Source organism: Bos indicus, chromosome 19 (assembly GCF_029378745.1).
Source record: "Bos indicus isolate NIAB-ARS_2022 breed Sahiwal x Tharparkar chromosome 19, NIAB-ARS_B.indTharparkar_mat_pri_1.0, whole genome shotgun sequence".
NCBI classification, from domain to species: Eukaryota; Metazoa; Chordata; class Mammalia; order Artiodactyla; family Bovidae; genus Bos; species Bos indicus.
The window spans coordinates 58485858-58510204 of NC_091778.1; the positions used below are offsets into that span (position 1 = coordinate 58485858).

Genomic DNA, 24347 nt, shown 5'->3' on the forward strand with positions numbered 1-24347 from the left:
CTTTAGTGACTTTTAAATCTCAGGACTGGAGACTGGCTTTATTTCCATCAGTATCTGACTTCTTTAACTGCCTATTTCTCCTTACTTTCAAAATTAAGACTTAAAAAAACAGATGGCTTAACTGACCCCTAGGAGGGATCACAGCCCAAGATTGGGGAGGTAACGAGGCAGCAGCCACGACCCCTGCGCTATTCCCGCCAGAAGCCATCAGCAAGTTAGCACCCACCCACCCCTGTTCTCAAAGACAAAGGCCATTTTGAGAATTTAAAAAATTTTAATACAGTTCAAAGCAGCATGCGTGGTTCATTTCAGCTCCTTCACCGCCAAACCTAGAGGCAAAGACACAGAAACGTGAGCCAATCAAACGACTCGTCCGAGTCACTGCTGCCTGTCTGGATCTGGCACTTGGGCTAAAGAGGGCTCACAGAGCTCAGAAATTAAGCCCACCAGGAAGGTCTGCGTCAAACATTAAGTCAGTGTTTGATAATAAAAACGCAGGTAACTCTCACCCAGGCAGCGGCGCTGGTGACCTGTACTGTGAGGACGTGGCCCGTGGAACCCTGGCTGGGCTCTGAGCGCCCAGCTGCTCTGCTGAGCCTTCCACCACCAGGATGGCCCCTCTGCTTAATCCACCCGCATCGTCTGCTGTATTCAGTAAGTTTCTCAATCAGTGAGAAGGGGGGCCATCAATCCCAGCACCTCCCTACCCTGCAGGGCCATGGTGAGGATGAAATGAGTGGCCCAGGGAGTGAGCGCCAGCTGGCACAATGCTGTATTAGAAAGGCATGGCTCCCTCTGGGTCTGACTTCTGAGAACCGCCTACGTGACACCACCGGCAGGAGCAGACAGTTAGACAAAGCACAGAAGGGACTCTCCTAATTCTGGAGAGAAGTCGGGAAACATGCCCGCTGACACGGCACCCCCCCCCCCCCCACCCCGCGGGCCGTCCACACCCTCCTCCGTGGCTTCCAGCTACTCACCGGGGGGCAGGGACTGCTTCAGCTTCTCTGCCTTCTCTTTGTCTGTGATGACCAAGGTGTAAAGGTATCTGCTGCATCGAACTTTAAACTTCACATTATCCTTATTTTTCTTGATCTTGACGGCTACCAGAGACCAGAGCAGTAGTAAGACTGTGTCACAGGAGAGACGTCGCACAGTCCACCTGCTGTCTGCTGCTTCTGCACAAAGCAGCACCTGTGACCGCTGTGCTCCCCTCCCTCGCGGTCCCTCTGATCAAGCAGAAAATAAGATCCCCCACCCCCCTCTGACCTCACTGTCAGAAATCTACATTTCCCTTGTATCAATACTCTAGAACCTGAGTTAAGGTCTGTATTTGTAACACAAGTAGCATCTGGCACAGTGATACACTCCAGACCATCCAGTATCCACCTTATATGGCTTTAAAATTCTCTATCAGGACCACAGCTTGGACAATAAAGAGCCCCAAGTGTGCCCCAAGCTCAACAGCGTGCAGTTTGAAATTTAGCCAACAATCTGATTATGTACAAGCGTCAATGCGTTTCTATGAGGCCAGGAGCTACTCTGCAGGCGGGAAGACAGCCCCTTCCAGGTGACTCATGTCTGGCACCCATCAAACTGCTCGTTCTGACTCCCATGGCGCAGGCTGACCTAGCCACATGACACGCAACTCCATCTCTGCCAGTAACTGCTGAAGGGGTCGGGCATGTCACAGGAAGCAAAACTGTGCCCGAGCCTGCCCAAGGCACCGGCTGCCTCGGCTCACACTCTAATATATTAATCAGAACTGTGGATGTTTATTCAAACCAACCTATTCTGCTATCTTAACATTCCTCTCAAAGCTGAATATACTGCTGTCCCTAGCAGCTGCCGTACACCTATAAACTGAACTCTCACAAGGTCAGACTAAGGAACTCTTAAAAAATGTTTACTCAACAACATATGATTCAGTAATTGTATTTACAGGAATATACTCAAAAGAACTGAAAGCAACAACAAGAGAGATTTTACATCAAAACTCACAGCAACATTATTCACAAGAGCCAAAGGCAGAAACCACCCAAATGTCCACGTTACGCTAAATGAACTAAGGTGGTCATGAAAGGACAAGTATTTCACGATCTCACTTATGTGAGGTACTGACAGTGGTCAGGGCAGAAGAGACAGCAGTAGAGACACAAGGACGGTGGTTGCCAGGGGCTGCAGGGAGAGTCACAGGCCAGCACTGGCCCAAGGCCTGTGAGGAGCCAGGCTGCCCGGGAGGAGGTGGGCAATGGGTGGAATCCATCTCCCCAAGCCCGTGGAAAAACCGGTCCCTGGTGTAAAATGGCTGGGGGCTCTTGGTTAATGGGTTACAGGGTTTTAGTTTTGCAAGATGAGAATTTCTCACAAAGCATGGCTGCCCTACAATGTGAATACAAACCCAGTACGTGCACTGCACACCCCCAAATGGTGAACTCTGCGTTGTTTATGTTACAATTACAGCCAGGAAGACAATTTAAGTTTATCCAAAAAAGACTTCCTGGGCACCTTATAATATCCAGGGGAACCTGACCCCTCCTTTCACAGGTCACATTTTAACAGCAACGCAAAGCAGTCTGATGGATCTGGTGTCATCTCTTCACTGTGCTAAAATTCTCTACCAGGTCATCTGATCTGATCTGATCCTGACACCAATCCTGTGAGACAGGAATGACCACCCCCTCTTCTACAGAGGAAATGGTGGGGTCAGAGTTACCCACTTGGAGAGCTGGCCTCTGAACCCAGTAAGTGACCGCAAATTCCCTGGTCTGGACTAAAGCTGACCTGATAAAGTTTCTCTTTGCACGTGACTGGAAATAAAAAAATACAAGCACGTGGTCACCTGCAGCTCCCACGGTACCTGTCACAGGTAATGGGGACACGACTACAATTCTCGCCCCCCACAAATCCCCAAAAGGCTCTGCAGTGAGCCAGCGCTGCACCCCACCACTGAGACAGGGCATCAGAGACCTCAGGGCCGTAGCCCACCTGAATCCATCAGGCCAAGAGCACTCTGCTTGCACAAGTTACCCAGCTCCCTTTAGGACGCATCTGGGAGGGGAGGGAAACTGCAAGCAGCAGCCCAAAAGAGACGTGTTAAAGCTGCACCACACCCCAGTCCAAACCCAGTGCTGACCACCAGCTCCCCAAACCCCCTCCGAAGAGACGAGAGAACTCCCTCTCACAGTCAGGGTAAAGAGAGAACACGCGGGCAGCTGGGGCTGGCACGTGTCGATCAAAGCCTTGCCGCTTTGTGTGTCTCCTATCAGTGACCCTTCCCCTTCGCTTATAAACCTGGACACCAATACACGGAGAAGAAAAATGATGTAGTTCATTGTGACAGAGCTTGTCCTCGGCCCAGAACCCAACACCCGCACTGACTCCGAGTTTGTGAAACCTGAGTTTCCCGACGTCCCCCCAGCAGGAACCTCCACTGTCCCCCGGAGTTTGCGCAAACTCCTGTCTACTAGGTCGGTGATGCTATCTAACCCTCTCATCCTCTGCCGTCGCCTCCTTTTGCCTTCAGTCTTTCCCAGAACCCGGGTCTTTTCCAACGAGTCAGCTCTTCACATCCGTTCACAGTACCCAACACACACCAGGAAACAAAAAACCCCTGGGGACCCTCCTCAAGGAAGGAAGAGAACACACCCCGGACCAAGCGCCTTGTCTTATGGGAGACAGGCTGAGACCCCCGAACCCCGACAGCAGACGAGGGCAGAAGCGGCCGCCCGGCGCCCGCCAGCCATTCCGGGGGCTTCCGGGAGCCCGCGATCGCCGCCTCCCGTCCAGGGCGCCCACTTACACTTGGCGTCCTTGCGGCGGGCTGTGAGCAGAAAGTCCTTGATTTCCTCAATTTTGCGAGGCTGCAACAGAGAGCGAAGGCAATCAGCCGCTGAGACGCATCTGCTGGGGTGCCCAACCCCGGCAGCCCCTTTGAGGCCCCTGAAGACCCTCGCCGAGACCGTCCTGCCTGCGCCCCCCGGGGAGAGCCCCAAGTGGGGGTCGTACTCACCATAGCGACGAGGCGCGGGGCGCGCGGCCGGAACCTGAAGGGAAGACAAGCGTTGGCGGCGTCAACGGGGGCGCGGGCACTGGCGGCGGCCCTGCCTCCCCGCCCCGTGCCCCCGAAATGCCGGCCCCATCGCACCCCACCCTCCCCCCGCAACACCTTCAACCCAGGACTGGGGTCCTCAGATAACACCCGGCGAGGATGACCACAGATTACTACCCCATTCCCCGCGTACGGCACTAGAGACTCACGTCAAAGGGCGAGAAGCGAAGAGAGCGGAAAAGGAAGAGACTTCCGCTTCCGGGCAATTAAACCATGCCCCAGAGGAAGCTGGATACGGTGTCTGCAGAGGGTCAAGAACCACACAGGCGTTTGCCCTTCTCATGACTGCTTCTCTGCCCTCTTCTGGCCTAGATTAACAGTGCAGCTTCCTGAACGCAGCGGGCCGCCTCCCTGCCCCGACTCTTGACTATTCCTCCGCCCAAATCCCTCCTTGCCTTTGTTAGGTTTTATTTCAGACCCAGTTTGAAGACCTGTGTTAGGACTTATTATCAACTACTTTCATTAGGCCTCTGTGTTAAATGGCAACCCACTCCAGTGTTCTTACCTGGAGAATCCCAGGGACGGGGGAGCCTGGTGGGCTGCCGTCTATGGGGTCGCACAGAGTCAGACACTACTGAAGCGACTTAGCAGCAGCAGCAGCACTTGGGCATCTAGGCAGAGATGTTTTTCATTTAAATGAAGGGTTGTTGTTCTCCTGTCATGTCCGACTTTTTGCAACCTCATGAGCATGCACACCAGGCTCCGCTGTCCTCGACTATCTCCCGGCTGCTGCTGCTGCTGCTAAGTCGCTTCAGTTGTGTCCGACTCTGTGCGACGCCATAGACGGCAGCCCACCAGGCTCCCCCGTCCCTGGGATTCTCCAGGCAAGAACACTGGAGTGGGTTGCCATTTCCTTCTCCAATGCAGGAAAGTGAAAGTGAAGTCGCTCAGTCGTGTCCGATTCTTAGCGACCCCATGGACTGCAGCCTACCAGGCTCCTCCGTCCATGGAGTTTTCCAGGCAAGAGTATTGGAGTGGGGTGCCATTGCCTTCTCCAGAGTTTGGGCAAATTCATGTCTATTAAGTCGGTGATGCTATCTATCTAACCATCTCATCCTCTGCTGCCTCCTCTTTTTGCCTTCAATCTGTCGCAGCATCAGGATCTTTTCCAATGACTCAGCTCTTCACATCAGGTGGCCAAAGTATTGGAGCTTCAGCTTCAGCATCACCTTCCAATGAATATTCAGGTTGAAGGGACTCTCCTATGTATATTTTAGAAACTCTTTCTAGGAAAGTGAAAGTGAAGTCACTCAGTTGTGTCTGACTCTTTGTGACCCCATGGACTGTAGCCTGCCAGGCTCCTTCTGTCCATGGAATTTCCCAGGCAAGAATACTGGAGTGGATTGCCATTTCCTTCCCCAGGAGATCTTCCTGACCTAGGAATTGAAATCACAGCTCCTGCATTGGTAGGCTGGTTCTTTACCACTGAACTGCCTGGGAAGTCCATTTAAGAACTGGTACCATTGGGAATTCCCTGGTGGTCCAGTGGTTAAGACTGCACTTCCACTGCAGGGGATGTGGGTTAGACCCCCCTGGTCAAGGAACTACGATCCCACTTGCTGGTGGAGCAGCAATAAATGAATAATTGGAACTACAAAAGCAAGTTAAAACCTGGAATAGCTGACCTCTGTGGAATACTCCTTGGGCAGCCCCTGCCTTAAGCACTTCACCCACAGGGCCTCTGTGACCCTCGGGTGTGCTGGTGAGGGGTGGCCTGGTCATTTACCCCAGTCTTACCCAGGGGAGAATGAAGGCTTGTCAGTTGCTGGGAGAGGTGACATCAAGACTCGAACACACACTCCCAGACTCCTGACCGCTTCCTCCGGAGGCTGTGTGTGCACCTGCAAAACACTGGCAGCTCTGGGAAGGCAGCATTCTCTCTGCCCCTTTGCTCCCTCACAGCCTCCATCCCATCCTTGGCAGTTTATTTTCTCGGCACAAATTTACCCTCAGCTCTTAGAGAACTGGCAGGCTCCGGGAAGCCTGAGGTTATCGATTTTATTTTTATCCTCCACTTTAATTTTATTTTTAACCTCCTTACAAATGTCTACATTTTATTATATTTGTTTCTCCCCTCCCATTTAATAACTGCACATCAGAATGTAATTGCCCTGTGGGCCTTATTACAGAGCAACCCACCTGAAGAGAAGGAGTCCTTTACCATGAACCTCACTTTGAACTCACCTCCCTCCCTCCTCGCTTTCCTCCCATTAGACGAGCCCAGGTTGAGCATCTTCCTAGAGATGCTGGAGATACAAGGAAAGATAAACCTGCAGTTCTTGCCCCTGGGAGATCGCGAGATCCTCTAATTGTGCTGGAGAGCCTTTTAAAAGAAGCCAGACTGTATTTCTGTGACTACAGATGCATCTGGGTGTTAACCACGCGAAAGGCTAATTGGTAGGGGCTTAATTTGAGATTATCTGAAGGTCAGGATGCCTCAGGTCTGAACTGAGAAGGTGAAACTGTTAGTTGCTCAGTGTCGTGTCCGCCTCTGTTCAACCCCATGGACTGTAGCGCCCCAGGCTCCTCTGTTCATGGGATTCTCCAGCAAGAAGTGGAGTGGGTTGCCATTTCCTCCTCCAGGGGACCTTCCTGACCCAGGGATCCAACCCAGGTCTCCCTCATTGCAGGCAGATTCTTTTCTGTCTGAGCCACCAGGGACCCGAGAAAGACACTCTCAGATCCACCAGGCTGACCTGACAGCCCCCTCCGTCTCGCATTGCTGCCTTTCTGGGCTTTTCTCCCCTACTACTCGGGCAGAAGCACCGGCCTTTTCAGCCCAGCCAGCGGGTTTCCCATGCGCACTTCCCGAGTCCAGGAGTCTGCCTGGGTCCTCCCCTCTGACACTAAGTCCTGCTCATCCTCAGCGCTCAGCTCTCCCCCTCCTCCGGGCGGGACCCTGCATCTCTGCCTCCTGTCACCCGTCACTCGTGTGGTAGTTACTCCCACGCGCCTCTGCATAGACTGTGCGGCAGTGTTAAACTTTTCATACATCTGCACCAATTTTCAAAAATTTTTAATAAAGGCGAGAATGAGGTTCTGCGTGCTGCCGATAACTCTCCAAAGGCAGTGCTCATAAAGCTACAGAGTCGCTCAGAGCTGCCATGGATGATCCTTAAGACGGACGCAGCATCCATCTAGATCACTCACTATATGAAGGGTGGGTGGATTGATGGAGGTGGTTGGATGAATGAATGATGGGATGTCGAGAGGGATGGAGAGCTAGGGAAGGGGAAAAGGGAGGACAGAAGGGAGCATCAATGTGGACAAAGCAAAGCCCAGCACATAGTAGGTCCATGGAATATTTGTTGGATGAATGCCTGGTGCCGCTCCCCTCCACAGGACCTGCAGGACAGGCACGGGGGCAGGGAGAGGGGCTGAACCCCGCTACCCCACCCTCACACTTTTTAAATAATAAATATCGCAGTGAAACTGTGCAATTCAGATTGGGACTTGAGCCCATGGTCTTTTTTAAATTAAATGTAACTAATTCTATTTTTGGCTGCACTGGGTCTTCGTTGCTGCTTGGGCTTTTCTCTAGCTGCGGTGAGCAGGGCTGTCCTCTAGCTGCGGTGCTCAGGCTGCTCACTGGGCGGCTTCTCTGCTGTGGAGCACAAGGTCTAGAGTGTGGGCTCAGTCGTTGTGGCCCTTGGACTTAGTTGCCCCGCGGCACGTGGGATCTTCCCGGACCCGTGTCCCCTGCACTGGCAGGCAGGTTCCTAACCGCTGGACCACCAGGGAAGTCCCTGACCTCCCTGTTGGCAGCAACCTCAGAGACAGATGTTCAGCCTCTTGAATTGCCTAAGAAAAGACCATAAATGTCCAGTAACACACAGACACCTGTATTCAAGTACCAAAGGCTTTTTCCAGCTTCCCAAGGGGTACAAATAGTGACATCAGCTGCCACCGCTGAAAGTGGAAGCTGGGAGCCCGGAGGGAAGGCTCCCTCGTTCACGAGAGGGTGAGCCCCACGGGAACCAGTGGGAACGAGAGCCAAAGCCCCGGTCTTGGGAGACGGCCTGTGTCGCTGGGTGGAGCCCGGGATGCTGCATTCGACAGACACCTGCCTGGTGATGCCGATACTCTGAACTCTGCGAGGGGCCCAGGGAGGACCTCGGAGGAGATGAAGGCCCCTGGATTTAAGAGCCTGGCCCAGGTTGCTGTTACCGAGTCACTCTGGCCATGAAGCGTGGAGGATGGGTTGGAACGACCAAGACGGTGGCCGTGAGAATGAGGAGGGCTACTGTCAGTGTCCAAGGGCCAGGGAGGAGGGTCTCAGCCAGGGGGGTGGCCGTTTGGTCGGAAGGCTGGAGGTGGACGGAGGGCGCGTCCAGAGCTGCAGAAAGCCTTCACTTCTCCCCTTGCCGCCACACGCCACCCCCGCCCCAATCATCCTGCCAGCCTCAGGGCTCCTCGACCCTGCCCCAGCGGGCCAGGCACACAGCTTCCACCCCTAGCCGGGTCTGGCCACCCCTGAGGGCTGCCCAATTTAGATGCCTGTGCAGCTTCCAGGGCACATCGGAAGGAGATCTGGACTGGCCAAGAAATCAGCACAGACCTCACGGTGGGCAGAGGCCCTTATGACACATGGTGCGATCTGAAGGCCTGAAATACCTTCCCAGGCCTCCACGTTTTCTCTCCTTCAATTCATTCCGTTCATTCAAATTGCGTTTAATGGGGCTTCCCTGGTAGCTCAGTGATAAAGAATCTGCCTGTCAATGCAGAAGCCGTAGGAGGCATGGGTTCAATTCCTGGGTTGGGAAGATCCCCCGGAGAAGGGAATGACAACCCACTCCGGTATTCTTGCCTGGGAAATCCCATGGACAGAGGAGCCTGGGGGGACTACAGTCCATGGGATCTCAAAGAGTTGGACACGACTGAGCAACTGAGCACGCATGCGCGAACTCTTTTTCCGCGCCAGGCTCTGGAATAACCAGGCTGTTGGGGTTTGGTGTTTCATTCAACCTGAGTCCCGAACAGCAAGGGCTGTGCCCGCAGGCATGACGGTCCTCCTGGGGGTGCCCGTGGGGTAGTTCATGGTTTCTGTTAGAGCCGGGAGACAGGAGGAGGTGGGGGGGGGCGCTCCCCAAAAGGCCGTTCCCACTCGGTGCTGCTCTGCAAGGCTGGGCTTGTCCACGGCAGACATCATGCTGCAAAAACCCGTGCCTGCTTCCAGTCTCGTCTCCTTCGCTTGTTCTAAAGCAAGGAGTGTGGGGGGGGGGGGGGGGGAGGGGCGGGGAGAGGGGTCGGAATCACTACCTCCCTCTCCTCTCTCACGGGGCTGCTGTGAAGCCCCAGTGGCTCAGTGAGAATCAGAACCATCTTGCTTGCCTCCCTCCATCGGAAAATCGCCGCCCAGCCCTGGGTGTAGTTCCCACCAGTGGCCACACGAGGGTGCTGAGGCCGTGACTGGAAATGGAAAGGGAGGGAACCGGGCGTTTTCTGCCTCGAATCCTAAAACCTCCGGCTGAGAGCACTTACATAAATTAGAGGTAATATTTGTATGGTATTTCATACCTGACGGGGTGCTCTCATATCTACCATCTCATATAATTTCCAAGAGGCCCCCAAGAGGACCATGCCGTCTGCTGCCGGCAGGGCTGGCCTTTAAACCATCCTGGCTGGGGTTTGTTTATTAAACCTGAAAGGTTTTCAGCCCCGGGGGGAGAGCGTAGGGTGCCTCTGGCTGAATTTGGTTGCTTGGGGAAAGGACGCGGAGGGAGGGAAAGAGGCAGGGTGTGGGCACGGGGCTGGTGCGTTTATGGGGGGTGGGGGCAGCTGTGGACCAGAGATGGCTAAAGGAATGCAGGGTTCTCCCCTCCTCCACCCTCAAAGAGTCCAGGGTAACCTCCGGTCCTCCCGCCCCCAACCCCCTCACCCCCGCCCCGGGATGTAGGTTTAATATTCTCCCCGCTGCTGTGCTAAAAGTCATAAGGCATGGGCCGGTCAGACTGGCACCGGGTTTCTCAAACTCAGACTGCCGACTTTCGGACCAGATCGTTCTGGTTTTGCTGGGGGTGGGGTGGGGGTGGGGAGCAGTTCTGAACAGGTAGCCTGCTCGGTTCTCCCTGGCCTCTACCTGCCAGATGCCGCACCCTCACCACTGTGACAGACAAGAGCATCTCCAGACACTGTCCCGCGTCCCTGGGGAGCAAGAAACATCGCTGCACGTTGAGAGCCCCTGGACCAGAAGGACAAAACCGAGAGGACGTTCTTTATTATAGTGATGTCTGTCCTGCACCTGTGGCCAGGTACCCCTGTGCTCAGGCCGCTGTCTTTGCACCCAGTGGCCACTGCCACTGTAGGTACCCGGCCCTTGCCCTGGGATGCTCGAAGGTCCAGCATCTTCTTCTACTGCTTCTTTGTGGGTCTCTGGCCAGCTGGCAAGGACGGGTGTGGGCATGTAGTCACTCACAAGAGCGCGCGCAGGCCCATCGGCCAGAAGCCCTGACCCTTAGGAATGGCGCTCTCTTCTTCGGCAGCTGGAGGGCCATTTCCAGTGGGAGTCCTCGTGTGGGGACGGGGTCTGGTGAGGGAATGGGGGAGGCAGGAGGCAGAAAAGGCAGAAAAGGAGCTTGTTGTTAAGGGGCCTTTAAGGGAGCAGACGCCCACCTGCCCAGACAGCTCATTGACTGACTAAATGGATTCAACCCATTTTTAGAGAGCTCCTTCTGTCAGCTCCTTCAGGCGGGTGGTGAAGACACAGAAATAAGATCCAGTCTGCCTCTCTGTCTGCATCTCTAGAAACTCACAGACTAGCAGGAGAGGCACAGATAAGGCAGTCAGTGCTTCTCGTTCACGGTGGGACCAGATGGGGACTGTGGGAGTCTGATCCAGGCTGGGGACAGGCTGGGCTCAGGGAAACCCTCCCGGAGGAAGTTACGATGGTGCTCATTCACAGCTGAGAGAACCCACCCAACACGCTCAGCAGCCTGCCAGCAAGAGCAAACTCTCACTGCTAATATGTTCCGGTGGGGGGTGGGGGGGGGGGGGACAAGAACAGCAATGAGCAATAATAGCAAAAGAAACAATGAGACTGGGTGGCCTCAATCCAGGAGGTCTTCCTGGACGAAGTGCTGTGATAGTATGTGGGCTGCCGTCTATGAGGTTGCACAGAGTCAGACACGACTGAAGCGACTTAGCAGTCCCTGGAGACGGACAGTCTTGGATTGAAATCCTATGTCTGACTGAGAGACCTTGAACCAGTCTCCTGGCATCTCTGAGCCTCAGTCTCTGTTGAGGAGGGATATGAATCCTTCCAAGACTTCCCAGTCCCTGTGCTGAGTGGGTGGAGTCCACACAACTGTCGGCAGAGGAAACCACACCAGCATGTGCTTAGCCCAGCGGCTGGCTCTGGGCCTGTGAGCTGAGTGTGAGTCAAGAGTTGCCAATGGGGCTTCCTGGGTGGCTCAGTGGTAGAGAATCCGCCTGCCAATGCAGAAGACACGGGTTCGATCCCTGGTCTGGGAAGATCCCACGTGCCATGGAGCTACCAAGCCCGTATGCCACAACTACTGAGCCTGTGCCCCGGAGCCCAGGAGCCACAACTACTGAAGCCAGCGTGCCCTAGACCCCATGCTCTGCAAGCAGAGAAGCCACCACAGTGAGAAACCTACGCACCGCAACTCAAGGGTAGCCCCGCTCACCACAACGAGAGGAAAGACCCCGCAGCAAGGAAGATCCAGCACAGCCAACAAATCAGAGTTGTCAGTGGATTTGGAGCCCCACAACCCGGAGAAGAGGAGGTGGGCTGGGGCGGCCCCGGACCTGGGTGAGGCAGGACCCCTGGGGAAACCCGCTTGGTGCCCAGAGGGGACCCAGCCAGTTTGACAGATGCCACCTCCTCAATTCCCCTGCCTCCACCCTCCACTTTACACTGTGAACGGCTTCCACGGTGTCCAACCTGCTACCGTAAAAAGGATAGATTAGACAGCGTCCACCAGCAGTGAGGAAAATAATATCAGGGCAGAGGAGAATCCATCTTGAGCGTAAGGGACGAGCGCCCCTCATATACATCAGCGGGTGCCAGGGGTGAGGGGCACATGAGACAGAGGAAGAAAAAAGGGCACAGTCCCTTCAGAGTAAGGGACGGGGCCCCGGCCGATCGGCTTGTATATATCTTGCATTATGCAGCGGGAGAGAGAAAATCAATAGAGCTGTCAGCGGTGTAATGCATTCAGCATTGCAGACAGTCCCATCTCAGGATGCTCCAGACAGATGCTTCAAATTAAAAAAAGGGGGGAGGGGGAGAAGGACTGCAGGGGTGGGAGACAAACGCCCTGACAGACCAGAGGGAAAGAGGGGGCATGACTGAGGTGCTGCGAAAATTAAAGTCCATAAATCACCAGGCTGGGAGAGCATCCTGGGTGTGACTGACTGGAGACCCTTATCATCAGGGGTGGCAGGGCCTTGGCCCCCTCTGCAAGGTGGGCTTCGTGGTGGGGGAGAGGGGTGAGCACGGGGCCCTCTAGTATTAGCGGTGTTAGTGACAGGGCGGTGGAGGCTGGGCTAGACTGGGGTGTGGGGGTAGGGGAAGCCAGATGCAGTGAATGATAACCTTTGAGCCTCGGGGGGTTGTGGGGGTCCTTTGGGTTGGTGGGGGATCTCCATGGACCTGCCTGCTGGATGCCTGCTTTCCCCTCAACCTCAGAATCTCTGACCTCCTACCCCTCCTCCCAGGAGCCCCAAGGGCTGCCTGCATCACCCCCTCCTTGGAGGTGACCCCTGTAGGAGCCTGGGCGGTCTGTGTATCCTTCCCAGAACTAGCTGTCTCAGGCGTAGAACTCAGGAGCCCTCTGGATGCTTCCAGACCCTGACCGGAAGCAAAACAGCAATGACTGGTTGCCCATCCCTCCTCCCCCCGTCCTGCCTTCTCTCCACATCTCCCTCTTCTCCTCCCTCCCATCTACCCCCAGAGCACCCCACTAGCCGAACCCCACAAGGTCATGGTCACCCACGGGACCGGAGCAGGGTGGAGTTCCGACCTGGAGGGACCAGACGGCCTGTCTTCACGGTGCCGGGAGTCCGTGGGCGGCAGGCCTCCGGGGGCCCAGTGATCCAGTGTGGCCGCCTCCCCGTCCGGCTCCTCCGTGGCCCCGAGGCAGAGGAGTCCCTGGGGCTCAGCCTGCTCCCGTCTGTCCTGCCCATCATCCCAGCGTCCCCCGCACTCCCTGGTCCCCGGAAGCCCCGACACGTCTGCAGGCTCAGGTTGGCAGATACAGGCGCAGACGCACCCTGGCCGGTGAGCCTCCCGCGTGCGGGTGAGCCGCGCGCATGCGTAGCCGCCCACCCGAGAAACAGGCAGGCCCGAGGCTGCTTCACCGGGTGCCATCGCCCAGGACACGTTCTGCCAATTAAACTGGTGACCGCGTTTCCAGAAGCAATTGCGGAGAGCTGCACTGCCTCCCAAGGTGAGGCGATTAAGGAGAGCGCTCGAGGCCGCCCTGCGGCTGGAAGCCGGGCCCGAGGGGTCAGGGGACCGCGGGGACGTGAGGGCGCCGGAGTGCGTGCGCCAGCGGAGAGGGTCCAGCGCAGGAAGCCGGAGTTGGGAGGAAGGAGAGGAAGCTGGAAGCGGCCGGGGGGCCCGCACCCCACGCTTCAGAGCCAGAACTGGGTCTCTGTGCCCCTGTCCTTCCTGTCTCCTCTGGTGTGTGCCAGTTTAGAAACAAGATTTGTGCGAATCTAGACTCCATCCCTGGAGAAGGCGATGGCACCCCACTCCAGTACTCTTGCCTAGAAAATCCCATGGACGGAGGAGCCTGGTAGGCTGCAGTCCATGGGGTCACAAAGAGTCAGAGGACTGAGCGACTTCACTTTCACTTTTCACTTTCCTGCATTGGAGAAGGAAATGGCAACCCACTCCAGTGTTCTTGCCTGGAGAATCCCAGGGACGGGGGAGCCTGGTGGGCTGCCGTCTCTGGGGTCGCACAGGGTCGGAAACGACTGAAGCGACTTAGCAGCAACAGCAGCAGCAGCAGACTCCATCCCAGGGGTCAGGGAGGCGCACTGCCTGCTTGGGAGCAAGGAGGAGCAAACTGACCTGGGTCTCTGCGGTGAGAAACCTTTCCCGGGGTCTCCTCGGCTTCCTTGCAAAGGCTGGGGAGCCGCCAGAGGCCTCCCACGTGGCGAAAATCACAGCACCTTTGGAGCAGGAAGGATGGAGTCAGAAGTGGCCCCAACCAGCCTCCTTCCTGGCTGAGGCCTGGGGAAGGGCAGCCCTGGCTGCTCGTCACGTTCTCCAGTTCTCCAGCTCCAAGACACGACCCTGCCCGCCCTGCCTTCCTTCCACCTCTACCTGCTCTCTGGATCGCCTATAAGGTAACACGGGCTGTTCCCTTTGCTCTGCTCTCATCCTCCCCATGGGCTTCCCAGGTGGCTCCAGTGGTAAAGAACCCACCTGCCAATGCAGGAGACTCAGGAGATGCAGGTTCAATCCCTGGGTCGGGGAAGATCCCCTGGAGAAGGTTACCCACTCCAGTATCTTGCCTGGAGAATTCCATGGAGAGAGGAGCCTCATGAGCTACAGTCCATGGGGTGAGGCTGCAGAGTTAGACATGACTGAGCACGGCACATCCCTCCCCGAGAAGTAGCCTGTGGTCTCTGGAAAGTTAACCTCCCAGACGGGGGGTGATAGGAAGTGGGGGGAAGGCCGAAGGGCAGTTGGGTCCTCCCAACTCTGCCTCCTTCTTTCCTGTTCAGAATTTCCCCCTCAGCCCTTGCAGGGCAGATTGCTCTCCTGTTGGTGGAGGAAGGCAGATGCAGCCGGCTTGTGAAGGACAGCAGGTGAGGTCTTTGGGGGAGATCTGGGGGCAGGGCGGGAGTAGGGGGGAGTGGCTGCCCTTGGGTGTCCATGCAGACTTATCCCTCTGGGAGCAGGGCCCTGGTGGGGTTGGAAGAGGCGCTGTGTGCGGCTGACTGGAGTCACATCAGACCTGGAGAGGAAGCCTAATGGGAGAGCAGTGGGGGACCCTGTTCTGTGGGTTCAGGGTAGAACAGGACAGAAGCTCCAGGGGCTCCCCGGTGGCTCAGTGGTAAAGAATCCGCCTGCAATGCAGGAGACAGGGTTTGATCCCTGGGCTGGGAAGATCCCCTGGAGGAGGGCATGGCAACCCACTCCAGTATTCTTGCCTGGAGAATCCCATGGACAGAGGAGCCTGGCGGGCTACAGTCCAGGGCGTTGCAAAGAGTCAGACACGACTGAGCGACTAACACACACACGGTGTTGGGTGCCACACCAGCTGCTGTGGGACCACCATGTCCCACCATCCTCACCACAGCCATGCATTAGGCAAGATCACAGTCCTTGTGTTGCAAGCGAGGTCCTTGAAGCACAGAGATGTTAAGCCACTTGCTCAAGGTCACACAGCCAGAAACTGAAGGAAAAGGACGCCTCGTTACTTGAGCTTGGAGCATTTCCCCATTGAATTCCTCAAAGCCCTTTGCCTCCCTCTCCAGGGACCAAGTGGGTCACAGGTTGCTGAGAGAAGGATTCAAATTGAGGTGATTGCTTGAATTTACAAATATGTATTGGGCCCCTGCTCTGTGCTGGGACTGGGGGGTCTCGAGATGAATCAACACATCTCCTGTCCTCACGGCCTTGGCCGCTAGTCTGTGAGGTGGGCCAGTTTCTCGGCTCTGAGTTGGCCCCACAGCTCCCAGCTAAAGAGACAGCAGCCACGTGACTCCCTCTTCCCCATGACAATGTGACCCTGCCCCAAGGCCTCGGATGATTGGGCCAAGCTGGGACAATCCTGGGTTTGGAGCCAGAGCTTAGAGCCTCTGGTTTGTTTTGTGGCTGATTGTCTGGGGTTTCATCCAAACCGGGGGCCCGGGGAGCCTCTTCGGGAGAAGCCAAGGTGGGTGCATGAACGCTGGAGTCAGGGACAGGAGCTTCAGAGAAAGAGGAGCTGGTGGACACCTTCCTCGCGGCTGTGACAGCAGCTAAACGTTCTCTTCCAGGTCCTGTGAAGCTCACCCCTCCCCTGCACACAGATTTCTACCTTTTCTTGAAGCTGCTTTGAATTGGTTTGCATTTTGGGAACCAGATGACCCCTAGGATAGAAGACAAGGTGAGAAATCCAGGTTGGGTGGAGGATCCCTGTGCTGGAGGGGCCTGGAGGAAAGGGGTTGGGAATCTTCCTGGGGCCTCAGCAAATGACTGGGGTCTCACCCCAGGCAGAGAGGAGAGACAGAAGGGGCGTCCCAGGGAGTAGGGGGCAGCCTGGCAGAGGGAACAGCCCACACCGAGATGGGCAGATGTGCAAGTGGCCAACATGCTCTGGAGCCTTCCTACAGGGGTGTGCTGGCAAATGATTGAAATCTGGCTTTCTGACCTAAATTACGAAATCAGTCATTCATTTGTAGCATGTGCTGATTCCCACGGTGTCAGTCCTCCTGCCGTGGTCAATTTCAGGCTGTTGACGTGATGTCAGTTTTTGAATGTGGAGAGAGTGGTTCCCATGAACTGGTCAGAGCCAGTTCTAGGAGACCACCCATCAGGTCAGCAGGTCATCACCTAAACGCAGGGGCCACATGGAGAGGACAGGAGAGGAGGAGCAAGATGGGGTTGGGAGGGTTTTTTGAACTTTATTTTACCTCTTTTTATTTTTTGGCTGTGCTGGGTCTTCGTTGCTGTGCCTGGGTTTCTCTAGTTGCGGTATGTGGGCTTCTCACTGCGGTGGCTTCTCCTGGGGCAGAGCACGGACTCCAGGGCCCACAGGCTTCAGTAGTTGTGGTACATGGACTTAGCTGCCCTGCAGCTTGTGGGATCTTCCCAGACCAGGTATAGAACCTGTGTCCCCTTCATTGGCAGGCAGATTCATAACCACCAGGGAAGTCCCTGGGAGGGGTTTCGAATGTCATGTGTTTGGGAGGCTGAGCTTCAGTCTCAACTGGCAGAAGCCCAGGCTTGATTGGGTGCTTTGGGTGGGCGGGTGAGTCAGCAGCTCTAGGCTCTTTGTGGTCTGCTGAGGCCTGGCCTCCCCTTAGGCTGGTCCTTCGAATAACCCCAGGGGGGTCTGTTCTAGCCTGGTACTGGATCTGGGGAGGGGTGCATAGAATGTGAGGTGCACTTTCCCAGCAGAGGGGGAGAAGGGGAGTTCTGACTGCCCCAGCCAGCTGTGCCGCGGGCCCATCCCTCATCTTAATGAGTCTATCCAAATCTCGTTTGCTAATGAGGATTTTAATGGTCACAGGCTGACAAGTGAGACTGAGAGGGGAGACGGGAAGGTCGTTACAGAAATGAAGTGTGGAGCTAAGTGGCACGCCACTGCCATCCACCTTCCCACCAGAGTGGCTGAGCCATGGGAAGCAGGGACTGGCTTGCCTCACTTTGGGGGCTCCTGGCTGGGCCTGGGGGTCAGCACCACGGACAGGGCACAGCTTCGATCTGCCTTCCCTTGGTCTGGCATGCCAGCTGCTTCTGCTCCCTGATAAAGTTTGTTTTTCCTAAGCTTCAGATGGGGTGTCATCCCCCTTTGGAAATCTTGAGTGCAGCCCCAGATGCTGTCTGCAGGGCAATCTTTGCACAATCTCGTAGCACCTATGACAGGGTGTTAAAATGCTTCATTTCCTTGGCTGTTTTCCCTACTCATTTGTAAACCACCTTGAATGCAGGGTGTGTGTTTCCGTCTCCATATTCCTGAGTCCTGACCATGTGCCCAGTACTCAGGGAGAGAATTTGTTGGGGAATGAATGAATGAACTGGTGAATAAATGCGTAGATGGACAGTGTGTTCAATGAAAGAATCAATGGGTATAGAATACTGGCTAAGCTATTGAAGGGGTGGGTAAAGATTCAGATACAAAAAGAAACATCCCATGCTTGAGACCGCACAAGAGGGACAGGAAAGTTAGAACAGAGATTTCCAGAAATCTTCTTATCCATCCCTTCACCATTCTTCCTTGATACAGAGCTAGTCAGATAAAAACATCACATTTCAGCATTCTATACAGTTATCTGTGGCCATGTGACTAATTTATAGCCAACAGGGTGTAAGGAGAAATAGTGTAAGGGGAGGGGGCATGCGCTTCTCCTTCCCTCCCTCCTTCCGATTGGCTGGACTGTGGGGCTGTTGGCTGGAGCTGGAGCAGCTGTCTCAGACTTTGCAGCCAGCCAGTTAGGAGCAACATGATAGACTGAGGCTTCTGAGGACTCTGCAGAACAGAGCTTCTGGTCTAGTCCTGGGTTGCTAACATCTAGATTGCAGTGGGAGACGGAAATGAATCTCTAACATTTTATCCTGTTATTTTAGGCTTCAGTGCCTCAGTTCAGTTCAGTTCAGTTGCTCAGTCGTGTCCGACTCTTTGCGACCCCATGAATCGCAGCACGCCAGGCCTCCCTGTCCGTCACCAACTCCCAGAGTTCACTCAAACTAATGTCCATCGAGTCGGTGATGCCATCCAGCCATCTCATCCTCTGTCGCCCCCAATCCCTCCCAGCATCAGAGTCTTTTCCAATGAGTCAACTCTTCGCATGAGGTGGCCAAAGTATTGGAGTTTCAGCTTCAGCATCAGCCCTTCTAAAGAACACCCAGGACTGGTCTCCTCTAGAATGGACTGGTTGGATCTCCTTGCAGTCCAAGGGACTCTTAAGAGTCTTCTCCAACACCACAGTTCAAAAGCATCAATTCTTCGGCGCTCAGCTTTCTTCACAGTCCAACTCTCACATCCATACATGACCACTGGAAAACCATAGCTTTGACTAGACGGACCTTTGTTGGCAAAGTAATGTCTCTGCTTTTGAATATGCTGTCTAGGTTGGTCATAACTTTCCTTCCAAGGAGTAAGTGTCTTTTAATTTCATGGCTGCAGTCACCATCTGCAGTGATTTTGGAGCCCAGAAAAATAAAGTCTGACACTGTTTCCACTGTTTCCCCATCTATTTCCCATGAAGTGATGGGACCTGATGCCATGATCTTAGTTTTCTGAATGTTGAGCTTTAAGCCAACTTTTTCACTCTCCTCTTTCACTTTCATCAAGAGGCTTTTTAGCTCCTCTTCACTTTCTGCCATAAAGGTAGTGTCATCTGCATATCTGAGGTTATTGATGTTTCTCCTGGGAATCTTGATACCAGCTTGTGCTTCTTCCAGCCCAGCGTTTCTCATGATGTATTCTGCGTATAAGTTAAATAAGCAGGGTGACAATATACAGGCTTGACGTACTCCTTTTCCTATTTGGAACCAGTCTGTTGTTCCATGTCCAGTTCTAACTGTTGCTTCCTGACCTGCATATAGGTTTCTCAAGAGGCAAGTCAGGTGGTCTGGTATTCCCATCTCTTTCAGAATTTTCCACAGTTTATTGTGATCCACACAGTCAAAGGCTTTGGCACAGTCAATAAAGCAGAAATAGATGCTTTTCTGGAACTCTCTTGCTTTTTCCATGAGCCAGCAGATGTTGGCAATTTGATCTCTGGTTCCTCTGCCTTTTCTAAAACCAGCTTGAACATCTGGAAGTTCACGGTTCACATATTGCTGAAGCCTGGCTTGGAGAATTTTGAGCATTACTTTACTAGCATGTGAGATGAGTGCAATTGTGGGGTAGTTTGAGCATTCTTTGGCATTGCCTTTCTTTGGGATTGGAATGAAAACTGACCTTTTCCAGTCCTGTGGCCACTGCTGAGTTTTCCAAATTTGCTGGCATATTGAGTGCAGCACTTTCACAGCATCATCTTTCAGGATTTGAAATAGGTCAACTGGAATTCCATCACCTCTGCTAGCTTTGTTCATAGTGATGCTTTCTAAGGCCCACTTGACTTCACATTCCAGGATGTCTGGCTCTAGGTCAGTGGTCACACCATCATGATTATCTGGGTCGTGAAGATCTTTTTTGAATAGTTCTTCTGTGTATTCTTGCGACCTCTTCTTAATATCTTCTGCTTCTGTTAGGTCCATACCATTTCTGTCCTTTATTGAGCCCATCTTTGCATGAAATGTTCTCTTGGTATCTCTAATTTTCTTGAAGAGATCTCTAGTCCTTCCTATTCTGTTGTTTTCCTCTATTTCTTTGCATTGATTACTGAGGAAGGCTTTCTTATCTCTCCTTGCTATTCTTTGGAACTCTGCTTATATCTTTCAGATGCTTATATCTTTCCTTTTCTCCTTTGCTTTTTGCTTCTCTTCTTTTCACAGCTATTTGTAAGGCCTCCTCAGACAGCCATTTTGCTTTTTGGCATTTCTTTTCCATGGGGATGGTCTTGATCCCTGTCTCCTGTACAATGTCATGAAGCTCCGTCCATAGTTCGTCAGGCACTCTGTCTATCAGATCTAGTCCCTTAAATCTAATTCTCACTTCCACTGTATAAGCCTAAGGGATTTGATTTAGGTCATACCTGAATGGTCTAGTGGTTTTCCCTACTTTCTTCAATTTCAGTCTGAATTTGGCAATAAGGAGTTCATGGTCTGAGCCACAGTCAGCTCCTGGTCTTGTTTTTGCTGACTGTATAGAGCTTCTCCATCTTTGGCTGCAAAGAATATAATCAACCTGATTTCAGTACTGACCATCTGGTGATGTCCGTGTGTAGAGTCGTCTCTTGTGTTGTTGGAAGAGGGTGTTTGTTATGACCAGTGCATTTTCTTGGCAAAACTCTATTAGCCTTTGCCCTGCTTCATTCCGTACTCCAAGGCCAAATTTGCTTGTTACTCCAGGTGTTTCTTGACTTCCTACTTTTTTTTTCCTACTTAGCTGAAACTAATCCTAAGTCATATATGTGCCACCATGAAAGACAGACTCAAGCATAAGGGTCAAGGGCAGATCAGTACGGTGAAATTATGGACGCTGGTCCTGAGCAGGGTTGTCGAGACTCACCCAGGGTGATGTCTAAGCTGGGCGCTGAAGGAGGAAGGGGGCACATGAGGAGCAGAAATGTGGGGAAATTGTTAGAATGCTGACTGGGCTCCCAAATCTCAGGTCCCTGTCCCCATCCAGCCTGGAGGAGCTCCCTGCATCTCTTCCTGTGCTCAGCATCCTGGGAAGAAGGAAGGTAGCTAGTCAGGGCTCCCAGGTCAGGGCAGCCAGGAATCCTGGCAGGGGCTTGGGACACCGAGAAGACCAGAGACCAGGAGACAAGCACTGGCATCAGATTGTGTCAGATCTTTGATTGCTTTCTCCATTTCCTCTCCCAAGTGGGGAGGCTCTCAATCACGGCTGGCTGCTGGGTCCACCAGGCTGTGCCACCCTCCCATGGCCTGATTCTATGCCTTTGGGGGAGGAGAGCTTGGCGAGGCACTCCAATGGGAGATGTGAGGGGCAGGATTCTCAGATGACCTCCAGTGACCCACACCCTTCAAAATTCCCCTCCCTTGAGTGCAGGTGGGGCCTCTAACTTGCTTCTCACCCACAGAATATGGCAAAGGCAAAGGACTTTTGCAGGTGTCATTAAGGTCCCTAAACAGTTAACGTTGAGTTCATCACAATGGAGATTATCCTGGTGGGCCTGATCTAATCAGGGAGAGGGACCAGAAATCAGAGGCCCCCCCTTTCCTGCTGGACTTTAAAGAAGCAAGCTGCTAGGAATTCTATTGCTGTCAGGAAAAATGGATCCTACCAAGCATCATGTGTGTTTGTCAGGGGACTCCAAGCCTCAGAGGAGACCCCAGTCCCAGCCACACCTCTAGTGCAGCCTGGTGAGACCCCGGCAGAGGCCTCAGCTAGACTGTGATCAGACTCCCGACCCACAGAAGCTTTAGTGTCATAAATGTGTCTTGTTTGAAGCCACTACATTTGGAGTAATTTGTTATGCGGCCATAAAGATTTCACGCAGAGAGGCCAGCGTGTCTGGACTAACCCTGCTTTGGTCCTGCCTCCCGGCCCACCTCTCTCAAGCTGGGATGTTAGGCTTTGTGGGATCTCTGCTTATGGCGACGTGATGATGAGAGAGAAAATTAAAATCCAAGATGGAGCGATTGGAAAACTGTAATCTTGGCGCACAGTGGTACTTAGATTTCCCATTATTGATCCCCTCAGTGGATATTCTCCAATCTCGTAATTACAGGAGGACATTTTCAATTTGGGCTGAATTGCCTCCCCTCCCCCCACGCCCATCCTTGATTTCTCTGAACTCACAGTAAGGCCAGGTGGGTTGTAGGCAGCTGTGGAGTCTAAACAAACAGTGCTAATCACTTTAATTGAAATCCTATCCCCGCCATAGGAAGGCTCCAGCAAGTGGCTCTTCCTCTTATCTCCGTGGGGCAGGGGGTGAATTCTGCCCCTGGTTTGAGGCCACTCAGGGCCATCTGCTTCCTGTGACCTCCTGTGAATTCCTGAGTTCCTGTTTAATCCTGGGTTAGGCTGACAGGTGCTGGGGTCTCCTGAGCTAAACTTTATCCCCCTGTCTCTGGTACGATTTAAGCATCTCTGCCAGGATCCCTGGGCCAGCACACTGAATCCTCCATTCTCTGCTTTGTTGGCCACCGGGCAGTTCACCTTATCAGCGGGCTAACCCACTGGTTCTCCCCTCCCCCAGGGATACTGGGCAGTGACTGGAGATATCTTGGGGGTTACAACCTGGGAGGAGAGTGAGTAGGGACCGGGGATGCTGTTCGACCCCCTCCAGTGCACAGGATGGACTCCGGGTGATCTGGCCCCAAATGTCAGCAAATAGTGTGAAGGCTGGGAAAGGAAAAATAAACATGCAGTCAGCATTGCTAAGAGAGCTCTCGGAAATGGATTGGGGAGGCCGTGCAGGAAGTGTGACTTATGCATGTCTCAGCCTGGCTGGAGTCTGACCTTTTGACCTGATGAAGTCACCCAGCCCATCTACCAGAAATGCAAGATGCCTGTTGGACCCTTACCCTAAACTAACTTGTGGTGGTCTATCTACTCATCAGACCCCTGTCCAGAGCCCCTCTCACCACTGGCCAGGAGCATGTAAAGGAGAGATTATCCCACAGAAGAAATTACCACTGCAGACACCAGGGAGACGTATACTGCTCACAAAAAAACATTTTCCCCTAAAGCCCATCAAACCTGGCATTTAACCAGGACTCACAAACCCTAGCAAGCCCATTAAACCTGGCATTTAACCAGGAATCACAAATCTCAGTCCCAGAGCGACCCTGCTGCTCCATAGCCTAGGAACACGGGGAGCCACCGGCTTTACAGGTTTTGCTTCTCAGGGTTCCTTTCTCTAGTTTTTATCAGGGAAAGGGAAAGATTACTCCCTGGCTGCCTTCCTGGCTCCCGCCAGCCCCTGAGAAGCCACGAAGCTTTGGCTCATGGAGTGTTTGCCAGGTTGGGCACTGGGGGTACAGAGAGTAACTCAGTTCGGGTAGAGAGTCTGCAGGACTCTTAAAGGACATGGTCTGATCCTGTCCCCATCTGAAGTGAGGGGCCTCCAGGGGGCCCCTCTTCACTAGCATTGTGCTGTCCAGGGTCCTGAAAACTTGGCCAAGGCTGTTGGAACCTGGTGGGGCCAACATCCCAAACAGCCATGTAGATGAGACTTGAGGAGGGTCACCTGCCCAGGAGGTGGCTCTGCTCAGCTGGGTGACGCCTTCTCCCCTTAAAGAAAGTGGCCGCAATGTGCCTTCCCAGGAGGGTGACAGGCTGAGGGCCAGCAGAGGAGCAGCTGGCCCCCAGGGAGGGGGCCCATTGCTCAGACCTCTCTAGTGCTCACCATCTTCTTGTCTCCGTTTTCTCATGTCCCTTCTGTAGAACCTCCGAGGTCCTTTGTTTGAGGGACCACACATCCTCATTGTCCAGGTGGGTGCCTCGTGTCCTGGCATGATAATTAAAGGCTCTTCTTTTCATGCTAAGAGATGTTCTGGCTTAGGACATGGGAGGGGGCCGTGAGGACCCCTGGGGACAGTGTGGCCACGAGACAAGGGTAGTCTGTGGCTGGTGCCAGTTTGAGAACAGCACCTTACTTGTCCACCAGCAAGTAAGTGCAGACCTCGAGAGGATGCGTGTAGAAACTTTCATAGCAGTTGACAAAGACATTTTATGGCTGATGATTTAATAGTAATAGAAATTAGATTTCTTTTGGTGAGTTATTTAAATTTCATTTTTCTAATAATTCCTTTTTATATTACTTTTACAGAGTGTTAATGGTGCAGCCATTTGGGAAAAGAGGTTGGCAGTTTCTAAAAAAGTTAAACATTGGGACTTCCCAAGTGGTCCAGTGGTTAAGGCTCTGCGCCTCCCCTGTAGGAGGCATGGGTTCGATCCCTGGTCAAGGAACTAAGATCTTGCATGTTGTGTGGCTTGGCCAAAAAATTAACAAAAAATTAAACATATGGCCC

At 53.6% G+C, this 24347-nt stretch overlaps 1 protein-coding gene and 1 long non-coding RNA gene across 3 annotated transcripts; one reads left to right on the plus strand and one right to left on the minus strand.

Annotated features, from left to right (window-relative positions):
* Positions 1–254: 254 nt before the first annotated feature.
* Positions 255–4378, minus strand: RPL38 (ribosomal protein L38). 2 transcript variants are annotated; one of them, XM_070774154.1, is made up of 5 exons: positions 4261–4378; positions 4013–4046; positions 3803–3863; positions 981–1103; positions 255–329 (listed from the first exon to the last, which is right to left on the minus strand). In XM_070774154.1, the coding sequence occupies exons 2-5, from the start codon at positions 4013–4015 to the stop codon at positions 304–306; spliced, it is 213 nt and encodes a 70-aa protein (XP_070630255.1). In that variant the 5' UTR covers positions 4016–4046; positions 4261–4378; the 3' UTR covers positions 255–303. The 2 variants fall into 2 exon arrangements, with proteins under 2 accessions (XP_070630255.1, XP_070630256.1); XM_070774155.1 differs by having other exon boundaries at positions 4169–4286.
* A 6750-nt stretch (positions 4379–11128) lies between these two features.
* On the plus strand, positions 11129–16231 carry LOC139177772 (uncharacterized). The gene is made up of 3 exons (XR_011562254.1): positions 11129–14428; positions 14810–14893; positions 16070–16231. It is a non-coding gene; the product is annotated as an uncharacterized lncRNA (long non-coding RNA).
* Positions 16232–24347: the final 8116 nt, after the last annotated feature.

Coding starts and splice junctions, on each gene's coding strand:
- RPL38 (XM_070774154.1), bottom strand. Junction 1,104..3,802: donor CCGCCGCAAGGACGCCAAGT/GTAAGTGGGCGC, acceptor GGTCTCTGGTAG/CCGTCAAGATCAAGAAAAAT. Junction 330..980: donor GAAGCAGTCCCTGCCCCCCG/GTGAGTAGCTGG, acceptor CTTTGCCTCTAG/GTTTGGCGGTGAAGGAGCTG.